Source organism: Equus caballus, chromosome 17 (genome assembly GCF_041296265.1).
Source record: "Equus caballus isolate H_3958 breed thoroughbred chromosome 17, TB-T2T, whole genome shotgun sequence".
NCBI lineage: Eukaryota > Metazoa > Chordata > Mammalia > Perissodactyla > Equidae > Equus > Equus caballus.
The window spans coordinates 55,917,345-55,930,437 of record NC_091700.1 but is presented as its reverse complement, the minus strand read 5'-3'; the positions used below and the strand labels follow the sequence as shown (position 1 = coordinate 55,930,437).

At 37.3% G+C, this 13,093-nt stretch overlaps 1 protein-coding gene across 3 annotated transcripts in view; it reads left to right on the top strand.

The window, feature by feature from the left end:
* DIAPH3 (diaphanous related formin 3) overlaps nt 1-13,093 on the top strand; it is a 484,080-nt gene that overhangs the window by 106,146 nt on the left and 364,841 nt on the right. For all 3 annotated transcript variants that reach the window (XM_070240326.1, XM_070240325.1, XM_070240327.1), the window contains one exon: nt 11,023-11,153. In XM_070240326.1, coding sequence (XP_070096427.1) covers nt 11,023-11,153 — 131 coding nt within the window. The remainder of the gene's footprint in view (nt 1-11,022; nt 11,154-13,093) is intronic.

The window sequence follows — 13,093 nt, the reverse complement described above, 5'->3', positions numbered from 1 at the left end:
CCCTCCCCCCACTTCCCCTCTAGTAACCACCAATCCAATCTCCCTGGTTATGTGTGTGTTTGTCATTGTTTTTACCTTCTACTTATGAGTGAGATCATACGGTATTTGACTTTCTCCCTCTAACTTATTTCACTTAGCATGATACCCTCCAGGTCCATCCATGTTGTCACAAATGGCCGGATTTCATCATTTCTTATGGCTGAATAGTATGCCATTGTGTATATATACCACATCTTCTTTATCCATTTGTCCCTTGTTGGGCACCTATGTTGCTTCCAAGTCTTGGCTATTGTGTATAATGCTGCAATGAACATAGGGTGCAGGTATCTTTATGCCTTTGCATTTTCAAGCTCTTTGGATAAATACCCAGCAGTGGGATAGCTGGATCATATGGGAGATCTATTCTTAATTTTCTGAGGATACTCCATACTGCTTTCCATAGTGGCTGCACCAGTTTGCACTCCCACCAGCAGTGTACAAGGATTCCCTTCTCTCCACATCCTCTCCAACACTTGTTGTTTCCTGTCTTGTTAATTTTAGCTATTCTGACCGGAGTGAGGTGATACCTCATTGTAGTTTTGATTTGCATTTCCCTGACAGCTAATGATGTTGAGCATCTTTTCATATGCCTGGTTGCCATCCGTAATTCTTCTTTGGAGAAATCTCTGTACAGATCTCTTGCCCATTTTTTAATTGGGTTGTTGGTTTTTTTGTTGAGATGTGTGAGTTCTTTGTATATTTTGGATATTAACCCCTTATCTGATATATGGTTTGCAAATATCTTCTCCCAATTGTTAGGTTGTCTTTTCGTTCTGTTGATGGTTTCCTTTGCTGTGCAGAGGATTTCTAGTTTGATGTCCCATTTGTTCATTTTTTTGTTTGTTTGTTTCCCTTGCCCGGTCAGACGTGATACTTGAAAATATGCTGCTAACGCCAATGTGGAGGATCAAGGATCAAGCCAGTCAATGTAGGCTGACAAGTAGCCTAAGGGATTGCTGTTGGGTGTGGCCAGTCCCTAGAGCAGGCTGACTGCCCTGGCTGAACTGGATAAATCTGTGCTCTAGTGGGTGTGGCAGACCCCTGGGCTGTTAGAAGCTCAATGGCATCCACCGGGGTCTTTGGCAGCCCACCTGGACCAGGTCAGAACAATGGCCCCCACCAATGTCTCAGTCTCTGGAGAGGTCCCTCTTCTCACAAAGATGCCCCCAGAGCCCACCAGGTGATTCTCCTTTCACCAAAGGACTGTTAGCCTTCTCTCTGGTGATTCTAGGTTGCTGAGGTGGGTGAGTTTGTGTCTGGGCCCTTTAAGACCTGGGTCTTTTCAGCTTTCATCCGATAGCTTTTCTGGGGGTGTCCCCGCTGCAGTTAATAGCCAGTGAAGCCAGATAGTAAGACCCTCATCCTAGTTGTGCTGAGTCTGAAGGATGCTTATAGCAGTTTTGGCCCCTGCTCTGGACCTTTCTCCTACAGGGAGGGCTGCATACCTTAGAGTGGCTCTTGCCTGGCCAGCTGAGAAACTCTACTGCTCCTGAATGTGGCTTTTTTTCTCTCCAGAAGGAATTTCTGCCTCTTCCGCCTTAGTCAGGACGGTCCCTTGTTGTGGGAGTTCTTTTTATCCAGTTTTCAGTTTTCTCTTCTGGGTAATTTTTCCAAAAATAGTTGTAACCTGGTTTTGTTTGTGGGAGGAGACGAGTGCAGAGTCTGCTTACGCTACCATCTTGACAAGATCTCTCCGCGTGGTAAATTTTAGTATGGGCTACCTTCCAGGAGGAATAAAGTGTGATTTTAATGAGCTGAATAATAGTTTACAGCAATGGAAGTAGTGATGAGGGATGTAATTTGTCTTCTGTGATCTCTCAGATAATCTAGGTAAACTTTTGCTTAAAGCAGCTACCATGTGTTAGACACTCTACGAGGTACTAAAAGGTCATTGGCCTGAGCCACATTGGCATTATGCTGTGTCATCTTCCTGCAAAGCATGTAGACTTTCTAGATTTGACTTTTTACTTTTATTATTTTAAAGATCAGGTCATCATTTAATGATGGATTCTCCATGGTTGTGTAGAAATCATTCAATTATTTGAAAAATGAAGGAAAATTCTTCAATGCTTTCCACTGGTAACGGGAAATTTGATATGTTTTTAATATGTCATAGAAATGGTATTCCAAATTACTCTGCAAATAAATAAATGAGATAGAACAGTGAAGAAACATACTCAATATCTCTTACCCCTGGACTGAGATGGAATGCAGGCATTGAGGCAGGTACAAAAGAGTCTATTCTAAGACAGGGCAAAGGAAATGGTTTCTATTACCTTTAATGGTTACATAGTAGAAGAAAGAATGTTTGGTTTTAGAGAAATAGAAATTGTAGGGGAAATAAGTTGTGAAAGGATGTATTACTTTTTATACCTTAGAATACATTTAATAAGGAATCCAACAAGAGATACTTTTCTTTCTTTCCTGCATTTGGTGTTTTAGAATAAAATTTACTAAGGGATTAAAAAAGATTTAAAAATTATGTTGGATAAATATCCTTCTAATTTTTGTGGTGTCAGGCAGACATCCTTATCTTGGTAATGTGCTTTGATACCACAGGGGATAAAGCTTTCTAAGTATTTTCATCTTTGTGGCTAATGGACTTAGAGATATGCAGACATGAGTATCCTTCCCCTCTCTCCTCCTGCTTCCACTTCCTTTGAAGTTATGTAAAATCAAAGAGACACAAGAAGAGCTGTCCTTTTAAGGATATTTCTGATTTATTCATGTAACATATTTTCTCCCCTCAATTTCCTTCCTTTTATACCTGTATTTTGATAGTAATATAATAAAAGGGGAGAAATTGTGTTGAAAACTAATCTCCTAATTATTTGGTCTATTTCCTGTGTCTTTAATTTGAAATACTGCTTTCTGAGTAACCATTTTTTCAGATTTTTTTTTGTGTGACTTCCTCTCCTTTCTTGTTGTAATCCTGAGTCTGTGTATACCTTCCATTTTATTATGATCTCATTCATTCATTGAAGGCCAAGCATTTTACCAGGGCCTGGTGACACAGTGATAAATTAGGCAGAAGCACACGCTGCCCTAGTAGATGCATTCTAGTGGAGAAGAGGGCACCACACAAAGAGGTACTGCAGAGTTCTTATTCTTAGAAGATTTGGCTACTTAGCTCATTGCTTTTCTTCCTGTTACTACCACTGCTGTCATCTTTACTGACTTCATCATTCATATAGATGATCCATCCAACATTCATACTGTCATTTCCTTGACTTTATCACTCCCGATGATCTTTGTTTTTCCACCCAATCTCAACCACCCATTACCTTGGATAGTAAAATACCACCTATAAATATGGTTTATAGACTTCCTTTCCTGAGTATTATCTATCTTTGCTACTTAATATTCCCACTTTAAGAAATCTGTAACCCTTTTACAACTGCTAATCCATTGACTTTACCATTTTTTCATATCCATCACCTCCCCACCCCCACTATGCCCTTCTCTCCTTATTTGATCTCAGATGCACAGTCTTCTGTTTACTTGCATAAACCATCAGTTTGTTTGCCTCTCAGTCCATATAAATGCTTGCTTGGTTAAGCTAAACTTCCCACCTCTGCATTTGTACTTCTGCGCTGCGTGCATCTGGGAGGAAGCATACAGCCCCACTGACTAGTGTTTCCTGAATGACCACATGACCAGAGTTGACAAGTGAGCCCTTAACAGATATCCTGCCAGATAGCCCTTGTCAGTGCACTTCTTTACTTTCTCAAAATGATTTCATACCTTTTCTTCTCATACCTCCAGCTCTGCATCCTCACTTCTAGCTGATTTTATTGATGCTTCTATCACTGAGACCATCGAAGTAATCGGAATAGAACTGCCATACCTCATTTACTAATCGCCAGATCTAACAATCTCCCTGAAACTCTTCCCTTTGATTCTGCTTTTGCTTTTCTTGTAGTCATACACTTTTACTGCAACTGTGTGAGGTCAATCCTTTCTCTTGTATAGTAGGTCACATCCTCTGTCACCTACTCAGAAGTTTTTTTATTCACTTGTTTGTTTTCTTGCATCTGTACCTACCTTCTGCATCATCAATTTCTTCTCCTTTGCTTGGTCAGTCCCATCAGCATGCAAACATGGTGTCGTTTTCCCTCCAACCCCCAAAATCACACACAAGTTCCCCTCTAGCTACTCCCCTCATTCTTTGCTCCCGTTTACAGAAAATCTCAAAAGAACTGTCCATTCTTCTTGATCTCTCACCAGTCCACCACTCAAGCTGCTCTCGTCAGGGTCACTATTATCGATAGATGATGGCACCATTCACGTAGTTGTTGAGACCAGAACTTCAGCGTCATCTTTGAGTTTTACTTGTTTCACACCTCACGTCTGAACTATCAGTAGGTCTTGTCTGATGTACTTCATATTGAGTAGTTCTCATGCCTTCCATCACTGGCATCTTATACTAGGCTACTGTCAATGCTTGACTAGACAACGCAATAACCTTCTAATTGGTCTCCTTATTTTGTATTTTGCCACTTAGAGCCTGTTCCTACATAGTAATTACAATAATCTTTAAAAAATGTTTATTAGGTCTTATCATTTCTATGCTCAGTACCCTCCAATGGTTTTCCATCCACTCAGAATAAAACCTAAAATCCTTATCATGGTTTATAAGACCCAATCAGGGCCCAGTAAGCTTTTTCTTAAATGGCTGGATAATAAACATTCTAGGCTTGTGCATCACATATGGTCTCAATTGCTTCTGCTGCTGCTTTCTTTTCCTCCTCCTTCTCCTTCTCCTCCTCTTTATTTTTACAAGCTTTAAAAAATGTAAAAAACCATTCTCAGCTCAAGAGTCACACAAAAACATTTGGCACTCAGTCTGTAGTTTGTCACTTCCCTGCCTCCAGGATCAGACACCTGCCTGTTTTGCCTGTCCTTGGCATCTGTAACTCTTTGTCATGCTCACTGGGATTTAGATGAATCTTCTTGTTGTCCTTTGAATATGCCAAGTTCGTTCCTACCTTGGGGCTTTGCATTTGCTCAAAATACCCTTCTCCCAGAATTCCCATACCCCCTCCTTCTCTTCACTCTGGTCTCTGCTCAAATGTTATTTTCTTAGAGCCAAAAATGTCATTTGCTCAGACTTGCGACTCTTAAATAGCTACTTCCCCATTACTTATTCTCTTCCGTCTTCCCCGTTTGAGTAGCTAGCCCCACATATTTGCTTAGGCCTAAAACCTAGGAGTCATCTTTGACTTTTATTTCACCCCTGTATCCACATCATATAACAGTGTCTGGCGCACAGTAGGTGCTCAATATATCTTTTAAATAATAAATAGTAAAGTTATCTTAATACAGATTGGTGAGTGTTATGAAAAAGGAATCTGCAGATGGGGGACTCAGTTTATGTGACTCATAAAAGGCCTGTCCCGCAAAGTTAGTCTCAGCCCAGATCTAACTGATGTCTAGGAGTAGGCCTTTAATATGGCTGAAATGGAGAATTATTTTATTTTATTTTTTTTTTAAGATTTTATTTTTTTCCTTTTTCTCCCCAAAGCCCCCTGGTACATAGTTGTATATTCTTTGTTGTGGGTTCTTCTAGTTGTGGCATGTGGGACGCTGCCTCAGCGTGGTCTGATGAGCAGTGCCATGTCCGCGCCCAGGATTCGAACCAACGAAACACTGGGCCGCCTGCAGCGGAGCGCGCGAACTTAACCACTCAGCCACGGGGCCAGCCCCTGTGGAGAATTATTTTTAGCCAAAGAGTTTAGTCTGTTTTTCCCAGTGTTAATTGGTAAAAATCTACTTGCTGCCTCATTTAAAATGTTGTCCACTTTTACCCCCATCCTCCAAACACCGGAGATTGTTAACAGCACTCCTTCTATGCCTTGAATGAGAATGGCTCCAGAGAAAAGATTGAGGGGTTGCTCTTCATCTTTCATATAAATGCAATCATACACTTAAGTACTCTTTTTTTGACTTCTTTAACTTAGGACAGTTTTTTAGATTCATCTATCTTGTTGCATTAGCAGTAATGAAATTTTTTTATTGTTGTGTAGTATTCCATTGTATGGATATCCTACAACTTGTTAATGAATACTTGGGTTCTTCCCAGTCTTTGGCTGTGCCTCCTGCATAACAGCTAGACGTGCAATTTCTGAGTGCTATCGTCAGTGTATATTTAGCTTTAAAAGGAACTGCCAGACTCTTTTCCAAGTGGCAATACCATGTTACATCTCCACCAGTCATGCAGGAGAGTTCCAGGTGCTTCATATCCTCACCATTCTAGAGGGTGTGTAGTGTCATTTCATTTGTGCTTATAATTTGCATTTCTCTGATGACAAATGATCTTGAACATCATTTCATGTGATTATTGGTCATTCATATATATTCTTCTGTGAAGTCTTTTATCCATTCTTTTAAGTAGACTGTTTGTCTTACTACTGTTGAGTTATAAGAGTTTGTTAAATGTTCTGAATGCAAATCCTTTATGAGATACATTTATCATTGGGAGAGGCAGTCTGCCATGGGCCCTGAGGATCCCTATATATTCTTTCTGGTTATGGCAAGAATGCAAGGCCTGACTTCTCTTTATTCAGGCCATTTCTCAGGGTTGTGTTTGTAGTGAGCAGCCTTAGAGATGATATTCTATCTCTGTGGACAGTGAGCAGATTGTTACTGTTCACCATAAAAATAGTGAATCCCCCAAACTCAGTGTTCCTCCCCTATAATGTAGTCCACTGCATGTCCAGGCATCCATCATCTGTTACAGGGCCCTGCGTGGTTCCCGTGGGACTCGGTAGCTTGGGAAATGAACATATGCGTAATAAAGTCCTTTGTGTCTAATTCAGGAGTCTTGTGTTTTCTGTCAACTTCCACGAAACAGTAACAGGCTGACTTATCTTGTACTTAGGCTAAAATCTCAGACTCTGCACAGTTCTTGACATGTATTGCAAATATTTTTTCTTAGTCTATTGCTTACCTTTCATTTTCTTAATGAAACTATCTTACTAAAAGTCTTTTAAAAAGTGGAAGGTTTTAATTTTGATGAAATACAGTTTTATACTTAGTGCCTTCGGTATCCTAAGAAATCTTTGCCTTCCCCAAGGTAGTGAAGATTTTCAATTATGTTTTCTTCTAGACATTTTACAGTTTTAGCTTTTGCTTTTAGGTCTGGAGTCTGGGTTCACTTTCTTTCATATTAACGTTGTTATTCCAACACCATTTGTTGAAGAGATTCTTCTTACCCCATTGAGTTATGTTAACACCTTTGTTGAAAATCATTGACCACATAGATTCAAGTATATTTCTGGACACTCTATTCTGTTCTGTTGATGCTTATGCCATTCTAATTTGATTATTGTAGCTTCATAGTAACTCTTAAAATCAAAGTCCCCAACTTTATTCTTTTTCAGAATTCTTCTAGTTTAGGTCTCCTGAATTCCCATATGAATTTTAGAAGCTACTTCTTAATTTCTGCAAAAAAACTTGCTGGGGTTTTGAAGGTGATTATATTGAATCTTAGATGAATTTTCAGAAGATGGATTTCTTAATATTGAGTCTTGTGATCCATGAACATAGTATAACATCATTTAGGTCATCTTTCATTTCTCTTCACAGTGTTTTGTAGTTTTCAGTGTATAGATATTTCCCTTCTTTTGTTAAAAATGTCTTTAATTTCTGTTTTTTTGATGCTATTAGAAGTGGTATATTTTAAAATTTCCTTTTCCAATTGCTGATAGTATTTAGAAATACAAATTATTTTTATATGCTGAGCTTTTATTATGTAACCTTGCTAAATTCATATAGATAATCATTTCGTTTGCTGATAGAGACAGTTTTACTTCTTCCTCTCTGATCTATAGGTCTGTTGTTGTTAGTGACTTATTGCACTAGCCAGGACCTCCAGTACAATATTGAATAGGAATGGTAAGAGCTGACATGCTTCTCTCATTCCCAGTGTTAGAGAGAACAATATCTTCATGTGACCAACATAGAAATTATAGTAGCTGGAAGACTTTATGAATGGGGACATAAAATATTCTATTCTGTGTTATTAAAGCAAACTAAAGCATTATTAACATTTTTGGAAGCCTGAACTCATCCCTATAGGAATTTTGCTGGAAGAACCTCATACAATGTGGATTCACTTAGCTATTTCATGGAATGACATCTTTTGGTTCAACTGAGTTTACCTATAACTATAGTCAGAGGGTGGGAAAGTAGAGGTTCCAATGTTTTAAGATAACTAAATCCTTATCTTTCCTAACAGAAGTCCAAGATTTTATTGAAAACTTACAAGTTTAAAAAGTTCGGAATAAGCACATAATTTAGACATATTACGTAGCTATCAGAAGAAAAGGGAACTAAAGTTAAGTGAATTAAGTGATTGCCTTTGTGAGATAGGGCTAAGAGGTGGGCAGGTGGCTTTTTATTTATTTTTTTATTATTTTAATATCACTTTTTTAATCCAAATGTGCTTATTGCCTATTCTTATATTTTAAAAGTATTTACTATATCGGGCTTACCCAAATATTGTTGAAGAAAATAATTCATATTTTCAGTTTTGGTTTGATTCTACCAAAATCATAATGATTTCAATGATAAATTCAGAAAGGGCTACAAAAGATTATCTAGTTTAACCTCCATTGAAATGTATATATATATTTGGATAAAAATATTGGACTGATAGCATACACAGGAAACTTGAAAAATTTATACCACCAAGAAATTGTAAGCAACTTACATACCCAATAATGATGGTCTAAATTAGGTAAGTAATAGTATGTTAATAGTCTGTAGGAAGGAAAAAAAATCATTTTCTTTAAGACTTAAGTATTGATAATTGGAATATGTTTGTGAAATATTAGTCTATGATAAAAGTAGCTTATACGTATCATATGTTTTTGTAAGTATGTGCAGGATATTGTGTACATATCTATATAAGAGAAAAATGCTTTAAAAATATATCAAATTGAGTCATTTTGAGGTACTTTTTTCCTGTTTTTCTGTTTTCTAAATTCTCTGTGTCAAGGAATACTTTGGTAATTTAAAGCAAAAAAAACACATCAATAATGTTGGTACAAGTTGAATATATTCTTTTTAATGAGATATGATATAGTCATTGATAAAAAATTGGATATTAATTTTCAGTGCTCTTGCCATTTCCTTTCTCCTTTCAACTTTATTATGTAATCGTCTTGAGATTTTGCCGCTGAATTTTTCTTTAGTAAATTGCCACTTTGCTATTTATGAAAATGGCCTGTCTTCCCAGGGCTAATTTGTTTTGCATTATTGGAGTGTTTTCTTCTACAACATTATAGCAAGTTAATAAAAATGAAATGAAATGAAAAAATATATCTAATTTCCTGCCATCCCAACTGATTTGCTTTTGAGCATGTACAGTTCCCTTCCTTCCCCTTGGATGTGTAATCTGTACTTTTTCAATAGATAGAATTCTGGGCTTGCTAGTTTGATATCCTCATTTCTTATCTGGACCATATGTGTACCTTCTCAAGAGGACTTTCTGCTTTGGTGCTTCTGATCTCAGAGTAAAAGTCAAAGTTCTTTCGGTGGCCTGTGAGCCCTCTCGTCCCCTCCATCATAACTTTTTTCCAGGTATCCACATGGTTAGTTTCTCGCCTCCTTCAGAGCTTTATTCTAACACTCAAGTTTGAGGCCTTCAGATTCTTGTCTGTGAGGCTTTCTTTGACCACCCTGTGTGAAATAGCATCCACGTCCTAAGCTCTTTCTTCCTCTTCCCTTCCTCTGTTTTTCTCTGTAGCACTTAGCACAATCTATGTTGCAATATGTTTCAATTATTTCTTTCATTTGTTGTCTCTCTCTCTATTCTTCCTCTCAGAGAATAAAGCTCCATGCAGGCAGGGATTTTTGTCTCTTGTTCATTGTTCTATTTTCAGCACTTAAAATAGTGACTGGCCGGGCGGCCCTGTGACCGAGTAGTTAAGTTCACCTGCCTTGCTTCGGCGGGCCAGGGTTTGGGTGCAAACCTAGCACTGCTTGTCAAGCCATGCTGAAGCGGCATCCCACATCCCACAACTGGAGGGATCCACAACTAAATCATACAACTATGTACTGGTGGGCTTTGGGGAGAAGAAGAAAAATTAAAAAAAAAAAATTTTAAAAAAGTGGCTGGCACTTAGTAGGGAATTAATGTTGGTTGAATAATGAGTGAACTCCAACTCTTATAATCCATATTTCATACTGCTGCCAGGATGATCCTTCAAAAACTCCCCTGGAAAAGCTAACTGTATGGTAGTGCCTATCCCTCTGTCATCTGGCCTCTGTCTTCAGTTGTGTGTGCTTTTGTTTTTCTTCTGGGATATACATGGGTGTTATGTTTTAGTCTGGAAGATATTCCTTTCTAATTCTTTGTCTCCCTAACTCTTACCTTCTCTCTCTTCCTTAGGCTTCTCACATGTGCTCTGCCAACTCAGATTTTCCTCCTTTGGGTCCCTGGGTACCGTGTCATAGGAATTAGACTTCACTGCAAAGTCCTGTTTCCTTGCTTCCGTTTCTCCTTCCAGACTTAGGTTTTGATAATCTCTGTGTCTACAGTGCCTAGATCTAGGTGCTTAATGATAGTTGAATGAATTAATGACTTACAGCTTTTTGTGTTAGTTGGATTATTAATTTTAATAGAGTCATTCTTGTATTGTTTTGATTTTTATTTTGCATGTGCCTAAAATCTATTACTGTATTTTAAGGTATTTTCTGTCATGTGCCCTGCATTGTTTTCCGTGATATTTTAGATTTGAAAAAGTTATTATTTTAATTTGCAAACCTCTTGATAATGTTACTGTCTTTTGTAGATCCCATGAATTATGAATTTATAGGTTTAATGGGCAGAAGTAAGGAAATCATTCCCTCAAAATAATACTGCTCCGAAGAGTTGTGTACACCTGTTAAAATGAAAGGTGGGATTAATGTTATTTTAATGGATAATCTTCACACAGCATGAATAAAACTTTTTTTTTTTTTTTTTTTACTTTACAGGGAAGTCTTAAGAGGAGTCGGCAGATCTCATCTCAGGAATTCATCTACGAATTGAAAATGGGGTGTGCCGATGAGAGACTTGTCACGTGCCTGGAGTCCCTCCGTGTATCTTTGACTAGTAATCCTGTGAGGTAATTCATCTGCCTGGACGTCATCAGGGCATGTTACTAAATTAGACAGATGTCATTACTCTTTCATTTTTATTTAATACTTGTTTCATGTCACCTGTAAATAAATGGCTGATATACCTCAACAACTTTTCCAGGTAAAAACTGAATACATAATATTTATATGCATGAAGAAATATAGTCTCAATAGTACTTTTGAATTTGTTACTGAGTGATAAATAGCCTATGGTCTTTAAAAAACTCATTGTTTTTTTTCTTAGAATTTTTAAAAACTTAGAGTGTTTTTAAAGAGAACGATCCTGATCAGAAGCTATCAATGTGCCTGAGTTTCACTCTGAATTTTGGGATTGTATATATACTGGCTGATTCCTGTTTGACATAGCAAAAAATACCTTTTTTTTTTTCTTTATCGGAAATGGTATCTTTCTAGGATCCCATAGGTCAGTGTTGTCAGATTTAGCAAATAAAAACACAGGATGCCCAGTAAAATCTGAATTTTAGACATGCTTACACTAAAAAATTATTTGTTGTTTTTCTGAAATCGACATTTAACTGAGTGTCCTCTGTTTGGCAACATTACCATAGTGTGTCTCTGTTTGTTTTTAGCCTTTTTTAGCCCAGCATATTTTCAAAAAATTTTAGCAGAAGTTGTTATAAAATATCTGAGCAGTCATAGAATCAGAATTTCAGGGCTGCAAGGGTCAAAGATAGATCAGTTTTGACTTGTTAATTGTGTAATAAATGAATGCTTATTTCTTCATAAGAATATATCTGTATGTGTGTATATATATGGATGTATGTGTGTGTGTATATTCTGAGGGCTAGCATGCAAACTATCATTGTATGTTAATGGTTTGTAAAAGAATCTATTCCCTCTGATTAGCTCTTTTTTTGATGTTTCTGTAGTTAGGCTATAGTATGAAAAAATCTCTGACAGCACAAGTATTAAAACAAAAAGATCCCAACTTGTGAGACATGAAAAGTGAGTGAGGTTTAACTAGAGTATGAAGAGTGAACAAAGAACCTTTAGTATATTTCTATTTTATCTTATTTTTCTATATTTTGCCATTGCCAACCTGTTCTCTACATTGTAAACCAACGGTGGGCCTGAGCCTGGGGACTTCCTATGTCTTATTTACCTCTCTTTACCAGGCACAGTGCTTAGCATATAGAAGGTGCTTGGTAAAGATTTGTTGATTGAAAAGAGAGGTTTGATGTTAGCCTTCCTCATGAGGTTTTACCTTGGTGATTTTTAGAAATTAACGTGAATTAGTAATTTATTGGGCAGGTATAGTCATACATGAAGAGCTCTGGTTTCCAGCTTAATCTGTACTTGTTCAATGTATTCATTTAAAAAAATAATTATTGAGCACCTGCTATTTTCCGATTACTTAGATGTGGGGCTTGAGTGAATGACAAAGCAGATCCAGGCCCTGTTCTTATGGAGTTTAAATGTAGGAAGAGGGTATTTTGGGGTTGATTGGGGAATACACTCATTTCTCCATTTATCTGGCAGCCACTGGGGACTGGAGATAGTCATGACTTTCCAATATAATTAAAAGTAGACTTTTCCTTTACCTTTTCTTGTCTTCATATTTTGAGTAGATGAATATGATAACAAAAGATAAACTGAAAGGGTTTTATGTATGAATTCAAGCATGTTACAATGGATACAATTATTTATTATGATTTCACCTAAAAATTGTGGGGAATAATGCTATGTCTCTTTCATTTGAAACTTATTTAAAAAACCTAAAAACTTATGGAATTATTTCCCCAAGAGTGGCCAGTTCTAAAATACATTAGAGGAATTCACAAGTGCTGTGGCTGTTTCCTACACAATAGTCTTTTTAATTGAAAAGAATAGAAAAATTTTATTTTTGGAGAAATTTTTCTGAAATCAGAGCACTTTATGTAGACAGAAGATCGAGAATATACTTGAT